The sequence below is a fragment of the Danio aesculapii genome, chromosome 6 (genome assembly GCF_903798145.1).
Source record: "Danio aesculapii chromosome 6, fDanAes4.1, whole genome shotgun sequence".
Classification (NCBI taxonomy): domain Eukaryota; kingdom Metazoa; phylum Chordata; class Actinopteri; order Cypriniformes; family Danionidae; genus Danio; species Danio aesculapii.
Genome location: NC_079440.1, coordinates 44,866,621 through 44,892,284, shown reverse-complemented (window position 1 = coordinate 44,892,284; position 25,664 = coordinate 44,866,621). Strand labels below are relative to the sequence as shown.

The following is a 25,664-nucleotide window of genomic DNA, read 5'->3' as shown; positions in this document are numbered from 1 at the left end:
GTATGTATATATATATACACACACACACAGAATACAATTTATTTGGCCTATGAAAACACTGGAAAGTTCTTCTTTGTACTTCTGTCAATTAAATACATTTTAAGACAATTAACAAATCACAAATACTCAGTTGTATAGAATTTTACAAAAACGTAACCAACTTGTTGAAGGGGTTGTACACATGAAAAAAGTAGGATAGAATGTAATTTTACCTGTCAAAAGTCTGGATCTTGAAAAGGTGACGATACCATCACAATGGTGGTGCCAGACAGGATGCTTTTTGACAAGACGTGGAGACTGAAGGTCAACTTTAGACTTGAGAGATCTTAAGAGATTTCTTTTAATTGTTTCATTAATTTAATCGCAGTGCTAAATCACTGCACTATTATGAAAGCATATAGTCTACAACACGATGCTGAAACAGTTCACTTGTGGATTGTGACTGGGATTCAAATTGAAATGATTTGAATGAGATCAATGCAAGCAGTCTGACTGATATACAGGACCGACTCAGAATTTCATGACCATGGCATTTAGGTGTTGCGTTTCTTCCTAATGTGTCAACTCTGTGAGTCACTGCAGTTTAGGACAAAACCTTGACACAACGGAAGCACTAATAATGTTACGTGTGGCATTAGAAAACCTGAGGTATAGCGACCTCTAGTGACTAGGAAAGATAACTACGAATACCATGATTAAACTGGACGGTGAAGCAAAACACTGTTAATTTGTGGTTAGTTGCCATTATTTTACTGTGCTTACTTTACTATTATTAAAGACTATTAACTTCCAGTAGAATTTAATTTTGGGGAACATAAAACCAACAGTCCTATAATAATTCTGCAAGATAAATAAAATGACATTTGAGAAGCATCATTCTTTAATAAAATATCAATGATAAAACAAAAATGATGACTTTATTCAACAGTTCATGTAGCTCAGATGTGCCCGTGTTTTGTTTCAAACAGATGCATGCTGTTGAATAAAGGCTTTGGTATTTTTAAATACCAAATTTCAGATTGCACCTAAAATAATTAATTTGTAGTTTTTTAATTAATTTGTGAGTAATTAATAACAATTTTTTCAATTTTTGGGTTAACTAACACTTTCAGTTCAAAATAGTATAACCATTTCAGATGCACACAAAGAATGTGGATTGTCTTTGTGATTTTCCTTTAAATACAGAATGTAATTTTTTGTTGATTCTGACATGATAATAAGTACAGCATAACTCAAAAATTCTTCAAAAGCAGTGAAAAACAACCAATATCGGTCAGATAATTATTTTTTTTTACAAATTATAATTTTTTTTTAATAAATGTTTGTTATCTTTTAAAAATAATTCAAACAAAACTGAAAAAAAGCCCTGAAGTACTTACCAAATTCTGCAGTTTTTACAATATTTGATTGAAAATGTTCCTCTTCTTCTCAAAAACAGACCTGAACATATTATAAGTTGAAACAGCTGTAATTTAATTTAAACATCATATTGCTGTTTTATTTCTTTATGTACACTTAAAAATATATCACAAACAAGTCAAATAAATTTATGAAATCTATATTTCAAGTATTCTTTCTGCTCGTATGATTGTCACAAGCACACTGTAAAACACTCCTACTGCTTTCATTTTTAAGTTGAATCAAATGAACTTTTCTAGTCACCTCAAATTCAATATCAACCAAACTGACTAAAAACAATTCAAAATAAACTTTGCATAACTTAGAAAAGTTAGTCTGAACCTGATTAACTTAAAAAAATAAGTTTAAATTACATAAAAACATGGACGACACGGTAGTTTGAGTCCCAGCTAAGTCAGTTGGCGTTTATGTGTGGAGTTTGCATGTTCTCCCTGTGTTGGCGTGAGTTTCCTTCGGGTGCTCCGGTTTCCCCCACAGTCCAAAGACATGCGCTATAGGTGAATTGAAAAAAAACTGAATTGGCCGACGGGTGTGTGTGAACAAGTGTGTATGGATGTTTCCCAGTACTGGGTTGCAGCTGGAAAAGCATCCGCTGTGTGAATCATATGCTGGATAAGTTGGCAGTTCATTCCACTGTGGCGACCCCTGATTAATAAAGGGACTAAGCCGAAATTAAAATGAATGAATGAATGAATGAATGGCCGTAGTGTATGTGTGTGAATGAGTGTATATGGATGCTTCCCAGTACTGGGATGCAGCTGGAAAGGCATCCGCTGTGTAAAACATATGCTGGATAAGTTGGTGGTTCATTCCACTGTGACGACTCCTGATGAATAAAGGGACTAAGCCGAAGGAAAATGAAAGAATGAACATGAAAACATTTGTAGCCATGACTTTTTGCACTGTAAACATTGCTATAACAAAAAGTCATGGCTACAAATGTTTTTATGTTACTTTAACTTATTTTAATAAGTAAATCGGGTTTTAACTCCATTTTTAAGTTAATATTTAAGTCTTAATATTTTTTGTCAGTTTGATTTATTTAAGTTGAGATGACAAGAAAAAGTTAACTTGATTCAACTTAAAAAATTAAGGCAACAAGAATTTCTTCACAGTGTGGTATATAATTTTTTTACAGTGCAGGTGGACGTAAAAATTGCTTGTTGCTGAAAAATCCTATTGGATTGCGTCTGGACAGTGTTAAAAACTGTAAGCATGTTACAAATTCCATTATCTAGAGTAAGAAACAATACCACGTGTTTAAAAAATGTATAAAAACCTGATCAAAGACATTCATTTTAAAAGTGCACTAGCCCAAACGCTTAAAATCCCAAAAGACACGAGTTCACAAAACGCACACACAGAATGGTGAATGTTTTTTGGAATCCTCCTTTAAATCCAGCAGCTGATGTTCAGTGCACGCTCTTCTTCAGGTGGAGGACTGGTCTGAGTGTGCGGGTGTAGCGGGACACAGTGATGGATACGGTCGAGGCTGGTCCAGATTCACATAGGTGATCTGGAGGTTGATGTAATGCTCCCCGTCCAGGCCGGAGTGGATTTCCTGAACGGCCTGCACGAGTGTAGTGAAACCCGGCCTCTTCTCGGGCTCAGGATGCCAGCACTGCATCAGAACTGACCAGCTGCAATACACAATCCATAACCATTTTTTTCCTTCTTCCATTTATTGCTTTGGTTTGTAGGTGCTACCTGTAAAACTGGGTATTTCTACTCCGTTTTCAATTTTATTTTCTAACTAATGGTTTTAGTCACATAGAAATACACTAGCAGTCTTGAAAAAAGTCTGCATGAAATCAGAATTTGCTGTTTATTTTGCTAGCTCATGTTGTTTTTCTTAAAGTCAATAATTAAACTGTGCAAATGTATTCACTGAAAGAAATTTTGTTTTGATAATTTTCAATGAAAGTCTGACCATTTGCTAACACCTTTGTGAAGGTAGAGCTGGGCGATATGGCAAAAATGCAATCTCGATAATTATTTTCCATATTGAAGATATTAGATAACGATATACATTTCAATATGCATGTTGTTAATGCTTCCAGATTTAAAAGAGTACCCCATCAATGACTGAAGCCACAAAAAATTGAGAGTCCATTGAAAACCATAACATGTTTTTAGCTGATAAATTGTCGACATCTCTAATATCAACACGCTTCTAGATTCCCATTGTTGCACATTTCTGCTCTGTGATTGGCTCTTTGATCAATACAGAGTAAAAAAGTTATCATTGCTATTGACATCAATTTTTGATACAATATTGTTTATCGGCCCAGCCCTATGTGGAGGTGCTTCTGTTGACGTCAACTGCATATTAATAACCTCTCTTACCATTAGTTTGCTATGAGCGAATGAAAAGAAAGCCTACTCAATCTTCTGTTTCAGTTGCAAGTACATCAATATACTGAAATAAAAGTCTCAGCAACGTCCAGTTCACATGGACTTTGTTTTTTTCAAGAAACAGTAATTTTATAGCATTTAAAATGTATTTTTCATTTAAATATATTTCTACATTTGATTTATTTCTGTGATGGCAAAGCTGTTTTCAGCATCATTACTCAGTTTTTAGAGTCACATGATCCTTCAGAAAACATTTTAATATGTTGATCTGGTGCCTAAATATTTAGGATGGTTATTGTTTTTTTATGTTTAATATTTCTGTGGAAACTGTGATATATGTTTACAGGATTATTTGATGAATAGAACGCATGTATTGGAAATGATAATTCCTTGTCTTTGTAAAGTCTTTATAATCACTTTCAATCTTTTAAAACACCTCTACTAATAAATTGATAAATAAATATATTGAAATCTCTCTTTTTAAGTTCTTAATTCTAAACATTTAAACGGTCTTTTATTAAGAGTTCCACATCAAAAACTCTTTTCAACATTGGTAATAATAAGGAATGTTTTTGATGATTAAGGGTGCTTTCACACTAGCACTTTTGGTCCCCATCCGGGTTTGTTTGACATCAAAGTACACTACGTTTAGGTAGTGTGAACACTGCACCTGTGAACCGTACTCGAGTCCGCCTGAAAGAAGTGGTCTGGGGTACGGTTTGTGCGAACTCTGGTACGGTTCACTACTGGTATGAATGCAATCGTACCAAATGACGAAAGTGAACCGCCAAATGTACAACAAACTTTAGTTTTCATAACGCTCATTCGAGTGTGTATGTCTGTGTATCACCTATCTTGGCGTCAAACGGAACTGACCCAGTGCAAACAGTAATGATGTCTGTTTGTCTCCACCAAAAACCACTTATGCAGACATCGTGTGATGTTCTGAACGTTTTTAATATTTGTTGCGGCAGAGTGTGACTCTTGGTTTTGGTAACAAAAGCAAAAAATTTAATAAAAGCAGATTGACCGTGATATGCAACGTGATATGCGAACGTCTCCATTTTGCTGCTTTGCTTTCATCGCCGTCACCTAGCAACAGCTGTACACAAAACAGCAGCTTGATGACGCAAGCATACCGGGGTTCAGAAGGAAAAAAGACAGTGTGAACACAAACCAGACGACAAGGCGGCAAGGAGGGACAATTGAACTTGGGTTCGGTCCAGGCAACTGAACCAAGTGTGAAAGCACCCTTAATCAGCATATCAGAATGATGTCTGAAGGATTATATGACACTAAAGAAAGATGTAAAAATGCCAAATATTCAGCTTCACCAACATATGAATTATTTACATTTGAACATCTAATCAAATAGAACACTGTTATTTTATATTGTAATAATATTTTACAATTACAATACTACAGTTTGTAAATGAAAGCAGCCGTGGTGTATCTTTCAGTATTGATATTTTTTGACTGGTTAAGCTAATACATATGAATTAAAGATAAAGTTCCATGAAGAGATTTGATCAAATTCATAGTGTCAAAATTTTATTTTTGATCAGTAATATGCGTTGCTAAGAACTTAATATGGACAATTGTAAATGCTAATCTCTCAATCCTTAGTATTTAATATTTACCCTCAGATTCTAGAATAAACAGTTGTATATCTGCCAAATATTGCCCAATCCTGCCATGCGTATTTATTCAGCTTTCATAAATGTATTAATTTTAAATGCCTGAAATATCAGTGGTTGCTGAAATATGTCAGAAAAACCTCAAAAGCCCAAAGACATTCTGAGCTTGACATGATATGTACTCTTTAAAATAAAAGGCAACTAAAAAAAAAAGACTTACAGAGAATCAAAGCAATACTGCGGCTGTGGCAGTCGACGGCCTTGCATCAAATAAGGCGTGATGTCATAAGGGTCCACATCAGGATACGGACTGGCTCCTCTCGTCAACAACTCCCACATCAACACTCCATAAGACCACTACAGGGAAGAAGAGCATCTGTTTGTATGGATGCATGTTGTATAAAAAAGTTGTGTCATATTGTCAAACTGATCAAAAACATTTTTATCGCCCCCTGGTGTTGGACAGCAGAATCGCCCATAAACCTTATCCTCTGCAGGTAAACGAATACAAATTATACTTATATATAAAATTACACTTAATATATAATATTTAAACAATCTTTTGCAGTCTATTCTTCATATCTACAGTACTTACTAATAGGCTGTCTATCAAACAGAGGGAATGAAAATTTCTCTATTTGGTGCATTTATTTAAGGGTACCTATAACGCAAAATCAACTTCACTGTTTAAGTAGAACTTTGTGTAGGTTTAGTGTGTCCACAGTCACATTGGAGTGATATACACACAAAAAGTCTTCTTTTTAAAAATTTCTTGACGTTAAAATAGGATCCAAATCCCAGCGATTTTGAGGCCCACTGCAACCTGACGTAGGAGTGGAGTTTTCACAGTCCCCCGAATTGATTGACAGCTGCGTATTAACATGTCTCCTTAGTAATGCATATAAACATGTCCACAGAACAGGATTTGCAAAGAAACTGGAATTAAAAGATCTGTTCCAACTCACTGTGATCAGCTGCACCTCAAGAATGAGTTTTACAAGATTAAAACGTTTTTAAAACAGTGCATGTTTGTAAAAAATACAAGACAGTACAATCGCAGAAACGCATGTGGGAACCAGCTCATTTGCATTTAAAGGCACAGGCATCAAAACAGCTACAATGTAATCTTACTCCAAAATTGACATATTCAGCAGGGTTTAATAAATGATCTGATGGGTATTTTGAGCTGAAACAGACACATTCTGGAGACAATTGTAAAAAGGGTAAAATAGGAGCCCTTTAAACATTTTCTCTTTAAGTAACAAACATAATTACATGAAAAAAAACCTATTGAGTTCTAAACGGTGTTTGTTGAAAAGATTGTCCAATTTCAAACGTACCACATCTGATTTGGTGGTGAATTTCTGTGTCTGCAGGCTTTCTAAAGCCATCCATTTGACTGGCAGCTTCGCTTTCTTGCTGTCCTGGATGCTGTAGTATTCCTTGTCATAGACATCACGTGCCATGCCAAAGTCAGCCACTTTCACTGTAAATGACTCGTCCAGCCTACCAGAAGAGGATTAATCAAGTTTTAAGGGATTAGTTTTTCTATAAATATTGTAAAGCAAAAAATATTTTTGCTTCAATTTGTTCAGTTTGGCATTTACATACTTTCATCTGTTACTTACATACAGTTGCGTGCAGCAAGATCTCTGTGCACAAATTTCTTGTTTGCGAGATACTCCATTCCTTTGGCTACTTGAAGCCCGAAGCCAATCAGATCCTTCACTGTGGGACTCTAAACATGAATAATACATTTTCATGATTTTCAGTGAAACATTTAAGTAAGGGCACTTGATTTAACTGCAATGTTAATCAATGTATTGATGTAGCTTACACTGAGAAAGGAAGATGTGGCGGGACATTTCTAAAAACCCCTCACCATTTTAAAAACAGCTAATAAGAGTTTAATCACACCTTAGCTATAGCTGTTGAGTTACAGTTGCTTATGACAGCCACACAAAAACAGTAATGCAGAGTCTGCCCATCCTTTTCATTACTTCATCTCCTCTATATTGCTACATAATATAAAGTTTTTGGTAAAATTTAAATGAATCCGATATGTTTTTGTGGTATGCTCCAACTTGTGCATGATCCGCTTCGGTCACGAGCATTCTGTGTGCACTTCAGTGGTTTGCATGACACAAATGCAAAACCACACTTCATTCACTCCAATGGAAAGCATGAATGTACAGTGTTTTTTTAGTTTGAATCATTTATCCCCAATATAGCGATCCATGTGCCCTTCACCAGATATAAAACATTGTATAAACAAGTAACTCAGATTCAGCATCTATTAATAGTTTAAAGGGCAGGATGCTTCAGATTCTAGACACATGATATAGTGATCCTCATTCTCTGTCACATGATCCCTGTTTTGTATGTGGACTTTTACTTTGTAAGTCTATTTGGTTCCTTTTCCTGTAGTCATTTTGTAAAGTCACTGATGCTGATTGGTTGTCCACGATTGTGTCTCCAGGTGTCCTTCATTTCTTTGTTATACTTTATACAGTATTTTACCCCGTTTCCCTATGTATATTTTACAGTTGAAGTCAGAATTATTAGCCCTCCTGTTTATTTTTTTCCCAATTTCTGTTTAATGGAGAGAAGATTTTTTCAGCACATTTCTAAACATAATAGTTTTAATAACTCATCTCTAATCACTGATTTATTTTATCTTTGCCATGATGACAGTAAATAATATTTTACTAGATATTTATCAAGACACTTCTATACAGCTTAAAGTGACATTTAAAGGCTTAACTAGGTTAATTAGGTTAACTAGGCGGGTTAATATAATTAGGCAAGTTATTGTATAACGATGGTTTGTTCTGTAGACAATTGAAAAAATATATAGCTTAAAGGGGCTAATGATTTTGACCTTAAAATTGTTTTAAAAAAAAATAAAAACTGCTTTTTTCTAGCCAAAATAAAAAAAAAATAAGACTTTCTCCAGAAGAAAGAATATTATCACACATACTGTGAAAATTTCCCTGTTAAACATCATTGGGGAAATATATAAAAAAAATAAATAAATAAAAAAAAATCAATGGGGGGGCTAATAATTCTGACTTCAACTGTACATGTATCTTGGCATTTCCATCCAGCCCTTTTTAATGTGATGTCCTTAAACGTGTATGAACATAAACAAAAAAACAAAAATGCATAAAATAATGTATACGTGGTCAAATAATGCTGATTTTTAATCTTAAAAGAAACCATGCACATTGACTGTATTAACAGTATTTACAAATATTAATACAATATTCAAATTTTTTAACCTTTTGTTTACTCCAACTTTTTTTTTGTTACTTGTGCTGTTTTCCAGCCCCATTTTTACACATTAAATGGAAGAAAGATACATAATGAATGTGCTTGCTTACCCTTTCTGGAGAGCGGATGAAATGCCGGAGATCACCGTGTTTCATGTAGGGCAGGATAACCAGAGGAAGTCCATCGCTGGGAAGCACAATGCCCAAAAGAGACAGGACGTGAGGATGGTGGAAGGCCTTCATGAAGAGTCCTTCTCTTAAAAACTGCTCCACCTCCTCCAGGTCAGTGATCCCTTTCAAGAAAAAACACGTTTCATGTTGTCTTTTAAGCAGTGGTGATGATTAACTAAGAACTAATATTTTTTTTCATATTTTTAAATGCTTTATTTGTATTTTTTTACATAATTTAGCTACATAATATAATATAATATAATATATCTAATTTTATCGACCACAATTTTTAAAACAAGTGCTAAATTACTTACTATTCAGTGATTTGACTGCACAGTGGATCTCTTTGTTATCACTTTCAGTAAGATATCCATGATACACTGTTCCAAAATGACCTGAGAAAGATTTGAGATGGAACAGAAAGATGGCATGCTATTAAACCATTATTAAACCAGCTATATAAAAATCATAATGTAAAACCAGATGAATTGTCACCTTTGCCAATGATTTGTTCATGCTGGATTTTGATCTTATCGGGTGAGATTAAAACATTCTTGACCTCCTCCAGCAGATCTGGCCGGAGAGCAGACATGGAGACCTGTCGGTGCATCAGAGGAGCTGCTGCAGAGTCCATAGAGCCGGCATATGGCAGACTGGTGAATGTGGTGCCCGAGCCATGAAATGGAGAAACTGACAGACCTGCAGGTTTGTGTAGGTTGAAAAATGGATGAGTAGTACCAAGTTGAACTACATTATCTTTAAATTATAACTATTGCCAGGGTCAATATTTTAACAAAAATAATTGATGTTAGCTTGTCTCACCCCTTCTGTAGTCGCCATCAGGTGATCTGTCATAATTCTCTGCTGTAGTGCGATTTGAATGCATGGACAGTCGAACCTCAACAAGCGCAGCTGCCAATCAAACATAAGGTATTTTTTAAACATTCAAATTTACATCATTTTGCCAAGTTTTTATTTTAATAAAAAAAACATAATTATGATAGTTGATATTTCTTTCTAAAAAATTTCACTAAAGGTACAATTAAAGCAACCATTTCATGTAATATTTTAACATTTGCTTAACCCTTGTGTATGTACATTTGTGTCTTTTTCTCTACACTGTAAAAATTGCTGTAAAATTTACAGTATTACTGGTCAATTTTACAGTATTACTGCCAAAATGTACAAGTGCACTGTAAATTAACAAATTAAAACTGTGCTGTAGTTTTTCCAACACAATAGTAATTATTAACTTACAGTTCACCTGTAAATTTTACAGTATTACTGGAAACCAAACTAGCCAGTACTGTATAATATGTACTGTATAATATGTACAGTATACTTTATAACTTTTTAGTGTATAGTTTTACTGTAAAATTTACAACAATTTTACAGTAAAGCTACAGCACAGTTGTAATTACAATATTACAATTTTAGTGGCATTTTCTCAAGTTTGACCAAATACTTTGTTTTAGAGCAATCTAATTCTATGTTTATAATGATGTATAATGTAATGTGGCTGTATGAGGGTTTGTTTTGTATGTATATACTAAGAAATTTCTATGCGTTTTAGTGACCCTGCACAATAATTATCGTATACCAACATTTTTGTAATTCATAATCACAGATTTATCCAAGACTGTAATCATAATAGAAAGTGGTTTAGCATTTAATATATGCAAGATTTAGTTGTGCTTATTCCATCAATAACAACAGTGGCACTGTGTAAACCAACTTAAAGAATTAAAATCCTGAAAAATGGTACAGAATGAAGGTGGAGTCATTTGTTTGAGTTCTGAAAATATTTACATATTTACAACAGATACCTCTGTTTGGCACAAAAATGTATTAAGGGAAGAACAGACTTACCTTTCTTTTTCTTTCGCTCTTGAGCCATGGCAACATAGACGATAGCTGCTCCCACACCAACTGCAGCTAAGATGCCCAGCACCACACCCACAATTAAGTTGCTGTTCTTCATTACAACCACACCAATGTCATGCTCTTCTCTGTTCACTAAAACCTGAGAACAACAAAGTGACAGAGCAATGCATCACCAGTGAAATGCAGGGTCATCTTGAACATTTCAAAGCTGAGTTTAATAGTTTGCAGACTCTAACCTTGACTGGCGCCCCTTGGCGGGGGATAGTCAGATTTTTGGGGATCCTGCAAGTGATCTCATTGTCCAGAACTTTAGCGTTGCAATCCACACCATTAACTGTCATAATGATTTCCATGCAACCAGACACCAAAGCCAGTTTCTTGTGCTGAAATAAAAATAAAGGATGATATTTAGTGTATTATACAGTGTATTCACTTTATTCTGATCATCCACTTAAGACGTTATATGTTTTATAAGTAGCTACATGCTAATTAGCAGTCATTAGAGTATTGGCAGAATTAATTTCTGCTAATATTTGACTCTGATTGTGCCTCATCAAACATTATTGATACCACATAACCAATATTCAACTGAAGACGCACATGCAGAGAGACTTCATCCTGGCCTGGGCTGAGCTCCAGCACACGGTCCTCTGTTTCAAATGGGATGGGTTCTCCATTAGCATGGCAGGTAAAAGTCTGAGATTGGAGATCTTTGGCTCCATCCAGATCCACAGAGAGGATTCCTGTTGACTCCTCACATTCAGGGCTCATACACTCCATCTGCGTGGGATTCCCTTGACCAGAACACACCTAAAGAGATGCAGAATTCAATAAGCGATGGCATATTAACTGCTTTCAAAGGAATAGTTCATGCAAAAATAAAAATAAACTCACCATTTACTCACTCTTCAAGTGGTTTGAAATGTTTTTGAGTTTCTTTTTAACTCTAAAGATGATGTTTTGAGGAATGTTGGAAACTGGTAGCAATTGACATTCATAGTAGGAAAAAAAACACTATTGAATCAATGTTTCAAAATTCTTTAAAATATCTTCTTTTGTGTCCAAAAGAAAACAGAAATTGCTAAATGTTTGGAACTAGTGGAGGGTGAGTAAATGACAGTAGTTTCATCTTTGGGTGAACCGGCCCTTTAAAATGCCTCTTTAAAATACAAATGTGTCTTACGGTTTGCACAGGGTCTTTGTAGCCGCCTCTGTATTTAATTACGGCTTGAGAAACAGAGTCCAGATTCTGCCCGGTGATGATAATTTTTGATCCTCTTCATTATAGCAGGACCATGAAATACACAGTAAACAATTCAATCACTCTTTCACACTACTTTTATAGGTATATTTACAGATAAAAATATAAAATTGTTGACATACCTTCTAAAACCACAGTTGGGGTTCACACCGGTCACCTCAGGATTCACCCTGTAGCTGAATGTTCTTGTGGACGAAATAGTTGATCCATCAATTACAACCTTCACATTTACTTCTGAAGTCTCCTCAACACCTTCAGACCGGCAAACGATAGAAGTCCCATCGCTGGAGACGCTATGGAGAAACAACAGGAGGAAAATACTCAGAGACAAGTGCTTAAAAATTAAATACTACACTTACTACATATCTAAACCATGGTAACTTTTAAACAGTGCATTTCATAACCTGGCACAATAACCTTTCAACAGGGCAATTTCTGTCTCCAAGGCTGATTGTTCTGCTTCCACCAGCATCCAGATGCTTTCCAGACAGGGTGATCAGTGTTCCTCCAATCTTCGGTCCAAAACTTGGACTAATATCTGTGAATTCTGGAGTCTGATGGGAGATATAATATCAATTTATAACTTATCCAATTAATTATCAGAAGTACTTTTAACCCTAAGAGTCAGATTTACTTAACAAATTGGCATAAGCACCAACTATTGAAGCACGTAAAAAATTTTCAGGTGTATTAAGACTCTCCGCTTATAAATTTTGCATCAGGGAGGGAAACGCATTGGTGCAAACTCCCAGCAGACACAGGACATCAACATGATGCCAGATTGACATTGTACCATTGATGTTGCATTTTGTTTGGAAATGAAAAGCGGGTTGACACCAGAACCCCGCATCCAATCTAAAATCAACTAAATATCAACGTCTAATGATGTTACAGCTTGACGTTGTGTGGACGTTACCACTATGACGTCTATCAGACGTTGAATTTTGGTTGCCATACCTGACAAATAAAAGTCAGTATTTGACCCCAATTTGACATTGGTTTAAGATGTTGGCTCGATGTTGGATTTTGGTCACTTTTCAACACAACCTAAAATCAACCAGCGGACATCAAAATAACGTTGTCCTTAGACGCTTGCTAGACATAAAATTTTGGTCACCTGATGTCACCTAATATTGATGAATTTAACCTAATATTAACGTCTTATGACGTTGTGTGCCTGCTGGGTTGTCAGTAAATCTGGCCGCAAATCTGAATTAAACAAATAATCAAGTGAACATATTAAGGTTGAGAATGGTTTGGTAATTACAGTACCACAAAACTGAAGCCTTGTATACCAGCCTTCCCAGAGATGAAGTATCCACTTCCCACTTTTCTTTCATTCACTTGGATTGTTATGTTAACACTCTGCTGCAGGCCTGATTCCTCTCCAACAACCCTACAAACCAGCCTGAGAGAGAAATTGAAAATAATGTTCAAAACATAACATGAATGCTGCTAATGTTAAATAAAACTGAAATAGCTGAAATAAAATATAAATAAGAGAAGAAAAAACAAAGTGAAATGAAGTGTTACTGGCAAATTAATTTAAAAATAAGTTTAAGGTGAGGCAATGAAACTAAATAAATTACCACAAAATGTATAAAAGAATATTAAAAATGAATAAAATAGGAATGAAAAACTATTTTATTTCTACATAAAAAAATAATATATATATATATATATATATATATATATATATATATATATATATATATATATATATGAATAAATATATATATATATATATATGAATAAATATATATATATATATATATATGAATAAATATATATATATGAATAAATATATATATATATATATATATATATATATATATATATATATATATATATATATATATATATATATATATATATATATATATATATATATATATATATATATATATATAAATAAATAAATAAATAAATAAATAAATATATATATATATATATATATATATATATATATATATATATATATATATATATATATATATATATATGTGATCTAAGCGCCACAGGTTTCAAATTCAGATCCTGGAGGGCCGCAGCTTTGCACAGTTTAGTTTCAACCCTACTTCAACACCCTTACCAGTAGATTTTTGACAAGCCTGACAGACTCAATTACTTGATCAGGTGTATTTAATTAGGGTTGAAACTAAATTGTGCAGAGCTACATCCCTCCAGGAACTGGATTTGACACCTGTGATCTAAGCTAATGGTCACAGGTGCAGCTTGGGTATGTTCGAATCCACTTTAATGCCGCAGTCACACTAGAGTTAAAGCTTGCGAAATTCTGTCATTCAGCTCTGCGAAAAGGGGCGGGATTAAACAAGATGATTGGACATTTTTTTAAAAAGAGCGATTGGTCCATATTTAAAATTTCTGTCCAGAGAGGTCATGTTTTGATCCTCGATTGGTCTCAAGCAGTCAAGTGATGCAATTTTGTAGGTCACAGTTTAACAAGCTTGAACTTTGCAATGCAGCGAACTGCGAAACTTGTGAACTTGTGACGCACGAACTTATGTTTCCGGTCAGACGCATTCGCGTGCGTATGAATGGAAGTCTATGGGAAGAAAAGTCCAGTGTGACCGTAGCTTAATAATAAAAAAAAATAGCCAAGAATGGACCCAAACACACCTCATTTTCAGAACATAACACCAATGGGTGCACAAATGGACACATGTGCATTTGTTATTTAAAAGGGTAATGACAAGATCCAAAATGTGTTACTTACAAAGAGCTACTGGTTTTCTCTGGTATAACTGTACAGTTGCTGTTTCCCACTCTGACCTCATGAGACATTTGAGTGATAGAAGGACGGGACGCTGACTGGAAATTCCAGCCGCAAAGAATAAGTTCACTCGTCCCATTTGAGGGCACCGTCCTGGGGAAAAACTATAACAGTGCAAAAAAGTAGTAAATACAAATGAAACATTAATTCAGCTTCATTTCAGTATTTCGGAGAGAAAACTAACCACCTAGAAATGCCTAGCACATTATTATTTTACTATAAAACATAGCTTTGAATTAACATTTTCTCAATTGTTTTCCTAGTTTTGGTGACATTTTTGTACTGAAATGGGAAAAATAGTGCAAACAGCAACATTCCATTTGGTGTCAGACAGAGGTGAGAGTCCAGCAGATACTGCAGTTGTTAACACAGCCCTGCCCTTATATGACTACAATGACTTTGAAGCGGCCCTTATATTATCATACACTCACTATATATAATGGGAAATGCAAACTTAATAGACAGACAGCGTTTACGGTCACCTTTATTGCCCAATTTTCATCATACTCCACTGTCAAGGCATTACCTGGGTGATAACAGGAGGGCAGGAGTCGCCGCTCCACTGATCTTCACACTGATGCTGTTGGGAACAGACTTCACCACACCAGCCGCATCCCATAAACCTTGGGGCCGCTAAACACGCTGAACAGTTGAGGAAATGGGTACAGCCTGGGCCTCTGGGAGACACGTTTATCAGCTGTAAACACAAGATTAAAAGACAAAGATTAGACAGGTAAAAACAGATGCAGATGAAAAGTGACTTTCAGTCCAAGAATGATTGATTTTTAAACCTATACTTATATTTTTTATACTTAAGATTTTTACAGTGAGAAATGTTTATACAAGAGTGATTTTTCTTGTTGTTTACAATTGTTTTTAACTATGCAGTGATCAAATGTGAACAAAGACATGAGAAATCTTAACCTGACTTATTTTTGTTCAAGAAATATATGAAAATTGATGCATATTTCATAAAAATGGCTCATTTTATGATTCAAACATTACATTTTGGAACACTCGTAATACAAAAATATGTTTGCGATTCATAATGTAATCAAGCATGGAAGTATGGTGATGACTGCTAGTTTGTTTTTCACTCATTGACCTGCAGTGTCTTGCCTTAAACCTTCAGTTCACTGCCGACAGAAATTACACAGAGTAAAAGTGCATACCTTGTTTCCAACAACAAAGAGCAGAGATTCTAATGAAGAGTGAATGGCGGCTATCCGTGACACTTTCTGTGCATCTTCAACAAGAGAGTAGTTGGCAAACACTACAGGGATTGATCTGCTCAGAATGATCTGAAAAGTAGAAGACTTTTTGTCAGTCAAGAGTCAGAAATACACATACAGATTAATGACAGGATCACAGTTAAACAAATATGATATATATAAGTTTGCCCTTATAAAGGCAATATCCGTTTATAGTAGGATAACCATCAAAATACAGAGCCAACAAAAATTCAGTCAATGACCAAATTTGGAAAATGACTTGAGGAAAAAATGCGACTTTATACACACTTTTTAACATCTGGAAAAGAGATAAATCAAATCGGAATAACCTCAGATATGTGGTTGCAGATGTTTAGAATGACTGAAATGAATGATTGGCCTCTGAAACATCCCTAAAAAGGCTTTTAACACTTACAAAAGTCTATTAATCCCAAAATTCTGCATCTAAATATAAATCCATATGAATTGAGCAGTTAATTTTCAGAAGACACATGATCCCTTTATATGATAAACTTATGTAATTTATGCTTCTATTCATTTTCTTTCTCGTTACTTCATAATGTATAACTTTTCATATTTTTAGCTTGAAACTTTCTACATGGACCATAGTAAAGCTCTTTCCAATGATACCTAATTTATGTTTATAGTTCACTGGGGTCAAGAACTGTAACTATTTAAAGTTAGGTACAGGTGCAAATCCCCAAAAGTGAGTGCTGGCTAACAGATTAAAACACTGATCATTCAACAATGTTTACTATATGCTATAAATTTGGTCATGGAAGTGTAAGCATGCTTCACATGCAAGAACCAATTAGGTTTATTATTATTGCATGCCACATGGCACATTTGAGCTTCTGAAAGAATCATGTCTCTTGAGAAAACATAAAACTGCTTGGATTTATTGTTAAGTATTTGTATCTTTTAACAAACTTTTTTTAAGCATTAGATTACTTAGTGAATTGACAATGAATCCAGGTAGATTAATCTATCAGGTTTCAATAAACCTATTCATTTGTGATCCAAAGATGAACAAAGTGTCTTACAGATTTAAAACAACACACAGGTGAGTAAATAGAGTAAAACTGAATTCAAATCAGGGTGAAATATGACCCTATACACTTTTTCTATAATATTTGAAAACAAACTTGTTTCTACATGAATGAGTGATGCTCTAATAACCTGCAGAAGTCTTCCGTGATCCGTGCCGATGTGAGCCACAGTCTTGGTGTCAATGGTGGAGACCAGAATAGAGGTGAAGAGCACATTGCTCATCTGCCCATTGAAGAAGTCCACTCTGTAGTAAGGCTTTGACACCATAGTGGGAGTAGTTTTGCAAGTCAAACTGTCTGAATTCTGAACAAATGAAACAAAACATTTAACTGAATGTGTTTTACGAATCAATCATTTATGTGTTGTTTTGTGCTGCATTGAAAAAAACAGATATAAAAAAAATCACTTTTGACACAATGTAACTGGCAATATCAACAATTACATCAACATACACTTTACATTTATATAACTGAAGCTATAATTGAGCCATTTTAAAAACACACATTTTTACTTGTCAACATTTTTTATTTACTTTTTTGCTGACCTCAAAAGGGGGACACAAAAAACTCCACCTCAGCAGTAATTTCAAAGAAAAGGAAGCAACAATTTGCACACAGAAGGTTCCAAACACCATCTGGCAGTAATAAATGATTTCCTGCCACAAAAGCTTGAACCCTTGTACCAAATTAGCATTTGTGAGATAGGTGCACTCTGTCGAGATTTAATCTATATTGCATTGGAGATTAATGAAGTTAGGTTGTCATATTTTAAAGACTTTAAAAAGTTTTCATGCACCTTAATAAAAGTGTTACACACTGTAAAAAAATGCTGGGCTCCACACAATCTATTTGTGCTGGGACAACATGAAGAAATTAAGTTAACTTATTAGTTTTTGCAAATTTAAGTGAATTGAACATGAAGCAATTACAGTTAGTTGTCCCCTTTAAAAAAAATCAAAAATTGTGTTTTTTTTAGCTTATTTTAAATAAGTGGTTCGAACAAACAACAGAAGTAGTTTTCTAGAGTGCATGCTGTACAATGTATGCAGCTTTCCAATTTCTTGAAAGTTGCATGATAACTTTTGTGAAATCTTGACCTCCATCTTGGAGCTGCCTTCATAAAAGCAATCATGTGTGATGGCATGTTTATCAGCTTATTCATCAGAATCTGTCTTTGGAATAAAACAATTTTTAATATTAAAAATAATTGTTAATGTAACTATAATTATTCTCATTTGCATAGTGATTAGCAGACATAAAAGCATATTAAATGTATGTGCTGTAAAATGTGGAGTTGAACATTTTAAATAACTCTGAAAAAATTATATCTCAGATTATGCAATGAAATATAATACTTTGAACCAACTTTTAAAAACTACTGTAATTTGTAACAGCTAAAATGTTTAGACTTTATTAAACTTAATTTACTTTGGTTCAAACTTGAAAATTAGATTTTATTGAAATCAAAAATATTTACTGTGGTCAAGAAAAAAAATTATTACCAAAGTCCCAAAGTAAAAATACTTTTTTTTTTTTTACTTTGGTACAACATAGATTTTTTTATATTTTTATTAGCTTTTTTACCCTTGGATCAAAGTATAATTTTGCTTTGAACCAACCTAAAACAATTACCGTAATTTGTTACAGCCAATATGATAAATTTCCCTCAAATTATACAATAGTTCTGACTTGGATGGACTAAAGTAAAAATACAACTTTGAGAAAAACTAATGCTTTCATTTTTTCCTTTTTTTTTTTTTTTGCAAGTGGAATAAAACAGGTAAACATCAGAAACCATTTATTCACTCAATCCAATACAAAAATATTGGATGAAAGACACATTATATACTTTAAATGAAATACACATTATATACTTTAAGACACATTAGTTTCACTTTTTTTAGTGTGTGTTCGGTCATTATTTGTAACCGGCTATTGTTTTTTCAGTCGGGCTACCAAAATCTCTACCGTGCCTAGCAGTAGCCCAACTGAAAAAAACAATAGCCCCAGGATGTCAGGCTACCAGATTTTGCGAGCCGAGCCCTGTAATTAAAAGATTCTTAATCTAAACATGCCTGACCAGATTTTTGTACTATTAAAAGGGAAACCACAAAAACAATATATGCGAGTAAAACAGTGTGAACCCTCCAGACATTATTTACAACGGACATATTTTATAACATATTAAAACTTAAACTACTGGACATCTGCACCATAAATCATGTTTTATATCAGCCACCCTTCTCGTTATCTCCATTCCTATTGGTTAAAAGCAAACAGTTGACGTCACTATTAAATATCCTGCCAGTGCATACTTTCTTGAATTCATCAGCTTTGACTCATTGCCTATTTAAGATCCTGAGAGATAAGGCTAAACTCAGCACAAACGTCTGCCATACAAAGTTTTCAGTCTACCAGTAAGGTATCGAGTGATGTATTACAGGTCATGTTTGAGCTTGTATTGGCTGGTATCTACAAAACAAAAAGTGACTTCACAAATCCAACAACAAAATAGAGACTACTCTGAGCAAGTGCAGGTCCACGGTCAAGTTTAAACGAAAATCAAATGTTTGTATGACTCATTTCCTGAAGCAAGCTTCGCTTAGCATGAATTATTTTATGGCCCACTCCTTTTAAGGTACAGGTTGTGTATTATAAACTAGACCGAATCCATAAAACCCTCTGACTAAAAACTAGATGAGGACAGGTGCAAACATAAAATGGCAGTAGACCATTTCAGAAGATTCCATTCAGGCTTTTTTGTAAATCCAAATTGTCTTTCAAGTTGAAAATCATTTTAAATAAATGTAATGTATCAATAAGGTTGATGTGCATTACATTTACATTTAGTCATTTGGCAGATGCTTTCAAAGCAACTTACAACTGAGGAGACAATCAGCAAATCAACACGAAGAGGCAGTACGGACATGATGTGCTAATTATATACGGAACAGCTCAGAGAATTAAAAGCTAGAGTAAAAGAGTGTTTTGGGGATTTTTTTTGAGAGAGAGGGGAGTGAAGTGTGTTTCTACAGGTGGTTTGTCAAACCCACTCACCTGTGTGATGCACACTTCATAAATGCATGGTGATTTTTGTGTGTGTCTGACAACATGTCTGGTGCATATGAGCAAAAACTGGTGCAGTGTCAGTTAGATGACAAAGTGTGTGTTCTACAAGTGGTTTGTAAAGCCCACTCACCTCACATCAGGCACATTCAGTTTGAGTTGTTGTGTGGTGAGGAGGGATGTAATGTTGCTAGAATTGACACAGAACTGTTGCATATAAATATAGTAGCCCTACCATATGTACAAAATGTAATGTTTTATTGTAAATAAATTTTAAACTAATTTCATCTGATGTTTTGTTTTGTACAAAAATAAAAATGTGTGGGATGGTTTGATCATTAAGTGTGGGATGTGCCAGATGTTAAAAAAAATGTCATCCTGAAGATAACCAGGACCCGCAGTTTTCTTTAGTGGGATATTGCATTTAAACAATCAGATACACACAGAATTAGTACATAATTTCTGAATTTACGTTAACATTGTTGGTTATGTTTTAAGTGATAAAAAATGAGCACAATAAAACCGAGAGAATTTTTCACTGCTCTTTACTGGATAACTATGGATATCTACAGTGCTCAGTATAGAGGAGTACACCACTTTTGAAAATGAATTCATATGGTTTTTTTTAAACAGTTTTTTGTCGGGATTTTCACCCTTATTGTGATAGCACAGTGGAGATTTACAGACGGGAAAGTGTGGGGAGTAGATATAGGGGAAGAATCAGCAAAGGATCTCGAGCCGGAAATCAAACTTGGGTCACCATGAGCACCTTGATGCTATGTATCAACGCACAAACTTTTAGGCTATCGGCACCGACGAAAATGTTTATTTAAAAAAACTTAAGATCAAAGTACAAAAGTTATTACACCCAAGTAATATGTTGGGAGAAAATATTAAATATTTTTTAATAACACAGGAACAGTCTAGAGAATTTTTGAAATAACTTGCTTGTGTGTATTATCTTTCTATTCCTCAAATTGTTAGGTGACCAAACTCTTATTTTAATGGATATAACTGTTTCATAAATGTTTTTGTTTAAATATTCACTGAGAAATGGATAAAAATATTCTGCTAAAATTCATTGCCTAGTTGGCGCAATAGCCCAGTGGTTAGTGCGTCGACATATAGTACACCAGTGCTCTGGTCTTGAGTTCGCATCCCGGCTCGTGGACGTTTCCTGATCCTACCCCCTTTCTCTCCCACTTCACTTCCTGTAAACCAACTGTCCTGTCAAATAAAAGCAAAAATGCCAAAAATAAGTATAAAAAAAAGGGTACGAAATTCCTTGTCTGAATGTTGTGCAATAAAATCGTTTAATGCAATTTTTCAGTTTCGATCATTATTCAAAATAATTGTGCTACCATCAAACATTAGTAGTAACCATAGCAACTGCAGTGACAGACTCATCTCACAAATATGCGAACAAATTTGTGAAGAGGTAGCTCATACGTGTTACTATGAGCTATTAGATATGCCTGTGCCATTTACATGCAAGTACATGATCTCTCTCTCTCTCTCTGTCTGCCTGTGACTGATTCAAAGTGGGACTAGGAGATCAAATATGTCATAACTGATGAAAATTTTATCAGAAATTGCACTGCAAAGAGCAAAACTAATTTTAACTTAAGTCTGTAACTTGGAATTTGACCACAAAATAAGCAACTCTTCAAATTGGACAGAAAATCTGATGTGCTCAGTGATGTCATAAAATCAGTGATCAATATTAATAAAAGTCATAGTCTGATGTTTTAAATGCAAGTATCTATTTAATGAACGGTTTGAGAGCTCTCACGTTCACCAAATAGAGTGCCCACCAGACATACTAGAGGACACTCAACACATCACAGCTGTCACTGAACTGGACTACAAATCCCATTATGCCCTGCAGTCACACACCAGTTCCAGGTCACGTCTTGATTACACACACCCAGCTGAAGCACATCATGACTGGTGGCATGGACTATATACACAACTCTCACACACACATCTTGGCTTGTTACTTGAGTGTGCATTATGTAAATGTTTCTTGTACAAGCTAGCCCTTGTTTATTTCACTGTTTATGTTTGTTTTGCTGACTGCCTCCACGAATCGCCAGTTGAATCGACCACTCTTTGAATTATCTACATGCTACTGTCTGTCCCTGTTTGAACCATGCCTGCCTGACCCTTGTTGTCAACCTCCTTCATTACAAAAGCACACTAGATCATAGATAATCATAATGGTAAAACACATAATAAAAGCCAAAAACCTTTTGGTTTCACTGTAACTTTAATTGTTTTTTTTTTAAATTGCCAGCAGTATAATTTACAAACTCACCTCAACTGGGCACATTTCACAGGGCTGGAAATGGCACAATCCCCTTGAGATCTGCTCTGTTGAACTTGAACAGCAGGCATCTACCCCCTTTTCAATGGCACTGTTCACATAGTCCAATGGAAAAGCGCACAAGGCAGACTGTCTCATTGGACTGCCCTTTTGATCCGTCACAGCGAACACTCCATACAGTATCGGGCTGTCTATCCTCACTCCCAGATCATCAGCCAGCTCTTTGCCTGCTGTACTGAAGTGAGCAGCTTGAACCGAATTGTAAACAACATCCCTGAAACTCCTTCTCCTGCGTTTAGGCTCGAAGCGGCACTCCAGAATGATTTCCCTGTACATCCAAAGCTCGCTGTCCTTAATCGGCAGACGCCCGAGATGAGTCTGCAACTTCGCATTTGGTTTCATTAGACTCTCCCATTGCACAGATAAGAAATAAACATATTCCGTTGTGGAAAATGTATAGATGTAGTCAATGGTAAATATATCCCGAAATTTGGGAAGAACAGTCAGATACTTCACATCGGCATGGAAACCATTTTCTGTGTTAAGCAAGCGACGGATAGAAAGTGAGTGTTTGCCAAAAGACCCAGCAATGGTGCTGTTGACGGTGGCTGCTGTGAAGAAGTATGTTGAATAACCATCATCAACCACAGTGACCTTCGTTCCCAGAGGACTGGCCACGCAGTCAGGACAATCCGAGGGTGAGTTGGCTTCTTTATTGAAAAAAAATTCGGGGCTAGAGGTTATATTGCCTTTATTAAGTTCAAGCTTGTTACAGACTCCATACTGGGTGCTCCCACAGATGTACAGGAAGTCCAGATGCTGCTGAGGCTCCAAAACAAGAACTTGGTTATCAGTGTCCAATGATGTTCCCGGTTCGTTCTCAATATCACAGTTACATGTCTGGCAGTCTGGACTGCCAACTGGTCCTGTTTTTAACTCCCATAGTTTGGTGAGATTTTTGTCCAAGGCTTCAACCACGTTTTGAGAGGCCACATAAATTTCATCAAAATATTCATTAAAAACTATGTTCTGTATGGCGTTAGTGGTTTGGAAAAAGGAGACTGGGTAGGTCACAGAAAAGTTTACATTCATTTGTGGGATAGCAGGGCATGTTTTTTGGGCACAGGTCAGATGTATCTGCAACCAGACACATGTTAACAAGGTCTTTGGGCTGATGAACATCTCCACTGTCCTGATGTCACTGCTTTACTGCTAACACATGATGAAGATAACCAGAACCTTTGAATAAAAAAAGACAGTGAATGTTAGACGAGCATGTGCACTGTGAAAATGCTTTCAACTTTATGAGAACAACATGCATTCCATCTCTTTACAGTCTCTTGGCTAAAGGACGGCTAAAGATGAGTAAAACTAAAATGAGAGTTTAGATACAGTTATGGTCCCTAAAATGTTGTATTATATTGTAAGTTCTCACTATTAGGCATGGCGCGATAACCATTTTCAAGACATACTGTGGTTTGGAAAAGTCAAGGTTTTAAAACTGGCAAATATTTTTGCGATACCCTTCCTAAGGTAGATGTAAGATTTTGTTTTACATTTCTTTTTTTAGGTTAACAGTATCTCCAGCAGAAAATATATCCAAAGATTTCAAATACTCAAACTACTGTAATTGAGTAGTTTTTCTCAGAAATAGTAATTTACTAAGTAGTTTAAAAAATGTACTTTTACTTTCACTTGAGTACATTTTTAGTGCTGTATCTGTACTTTCACTCCACTATTTTTCTTCAGCCTGCAGTCTTTACTTAATTTTTTTTTCTTGTCTATGGGGATTAGAAAAATCTGTCCTGCGATTCCAGTCCAATCAAATTTTAATAATAATTTTGCACCCTAATGAACAATTTGAAGACATGTTTGGAAAGTGTCCAAGAAGATGTCCAAAATCTTTACAATCACCCAGAGACTGCATGTCACTGATAGGACGACGGATGCCTACTGTATGTTCTCTGAAATCGTCAAATGGCCTTAAACAATCACTAAATGCAGGAAAAAAGGTTTACAGACACATAAACGCACAAACTGCATGTAAAAGCATCAACCTTTCAGTGTAATACTCCTCACTACTCTTGAGTACTTTTAAAAGGACAACTTTTACTCATACTTTAAGTAATATTTATAGTTTTACTCGCACTACATTTTGGGCAAGTAGTGGCACTTTTACTTGAGTATGATTTTTCAGTTTGACCACTGAGTATTTCACAGTTATCAGAGTTTTAGTAGACTGCATTTAAATGTATAGATTCTGCAGCTTCACTCCAAAGAGACTTCAGTGTTCACATTTTATAAGTTCCACTAAAGCTTTATGAACATTGGTCTTTATCCATCTCTTTTATGAAAAACAAAATACTTGAAGGTTTTCCAAATATGTGATATTTACTTAATATTTATGCGGAAACTATAGTCACTAGGCGGAATTCTGCGAGCTAATGAATGACTAAATTACGCAATATATTGCTTTTGGAATATATTTGTAATGTAGGCTTTAAGAGAAAAAACAACCTGTAAACAAACTAATTGGTGTCAACCAAATAGTTGATATGCATGGTTACGCGCAATATGTACTGATAAACAAACATTACAGTGAGTAACCACATTTGATTTTCACTTTGTCACGAAATACCATTATATATAGACGTACATGCTTAAATGTTTAATAAAATGTGACGTGTGTCGCGGACATGTTAAAGTAAATGGATAAAATTATAAAACGTGTGCGTGCGTGAACTTACCTGAGGCTCACCTGTGGCCTTTTATCTCCTTCTCCAATGAAGTCCAATGAACAGTCAGCGAGAGTCCTCAAACGTCAATTACAGTAACTCCACAGAAAACGGTAACAGAGATTGTACTTATTTAGCCTACCTGTTGTTGGAACTCATGAAATTTGCTTTTTGCGAGTTTCCTCGTACTGGACGGTTTCGACTTCTCGCATTAGCATGAGAGAGAGAGAAAACACGGTCAAACCCCCATTCACAGAACACGCCTAAGCACCTCATAAGGAAGTGATGTTGCACAATCTTTCCCCAACCTAAACATCTCCTCAGGGATTGGAATAAAAATTAAGACTTGTACTCCCCTTTTTCTTATATAAACAGCATTTAAGCCTATATTACATGAAGGTCTACCAACAACGTTTGGCTTGTGTCTTTCTGTGAAAAAAAAGTTTTTAATATTGTTTACGGA

At 35.1% G+C, this 25,664-nt stretch overlaps 1 protein-coding gene across 2 annotated transcripts; it reads right to left on the bottom strand.

Moving 5' to 3' along the window:
• Window positions 1-1,471: 1,471 nt before the first annotated feature.
• Window positions 1,472-25,454, bottom strand: mst1ra (macrophage stimulating 1 receptor a). 2 transcript variants are annotated; one of them, XM_056460352.1, is made up of 21 exons: window positions 25,214-25,454; window positions 22,458-23,705; window positions 17,205-17,378; window positions 15,966-16,094; window positions 15,320-15,490; window positions 14,737-14,897; window positions 13,272-13,407; window positions 12,417-12,553; window positions 12,122-12,292; window positions 11,922-12,015; window positions 11,339-11,548; window positions 10,975-11,121; window positions 10,724-10,877; window positions 9,677-9,766; window positions 9,350-9,553; window positions 9,169-9,249; window positions 8,795-8,976; window positions 7,040-7,149; window positions 6,752-6,917; window positions 5,632-5,768; window positions 1,472-3,059 (listed from the first exon to the last, which is right to left on the bottom strand). In XM_056460352.1, the coding sequence occupies exons 2-21, from the start codon at window positions 23,646-23,648 to the stop codon at window positions 2,849-2,851; spliced, it is 4,056 nt and encodes a 1,351-aa protein (XP_056316327.1). In that variant the 5' UTR covers window positions 23,649-23,705; window positions 25,214-25,454; the 3' UTR covers window positions 1,472-2,848. The 2 variants fall into 2 exon arrangements, with proteins under 2 accessions (XP_056316327.1, XP_056316328.1); XM_056460353.1 differs by having other exon boundaries at window positions 25,225-25,454.
• Between the last annotated feature and the right edge of the window lie 210 nt (window positions 25,455-25,664).

Coding starts and splice junctions, on each gene's coding strand:
- mst1ra (XM_056460352.1), bottom strand. CDS start 23,648: ATGTTCATCAGCCCAAAGACCTTGTTAACATGTGTCTGGTTGCAGATA. Junction 9,767..10,723: donor AGAGCGAAAGAAAAAGAAAG/GTAAGTCTGTTC, acceptor TTTGATTGGCAG/CTGCGCTTGTTGAGGTTCGA. Junction 7,150..8,794: donor TCATCCGCTCTCCAGAAAGG/GTAAGCAAGCAC, acceptor ATTCATGTTTAG/AGTCCCACAGTGAAGGATCT.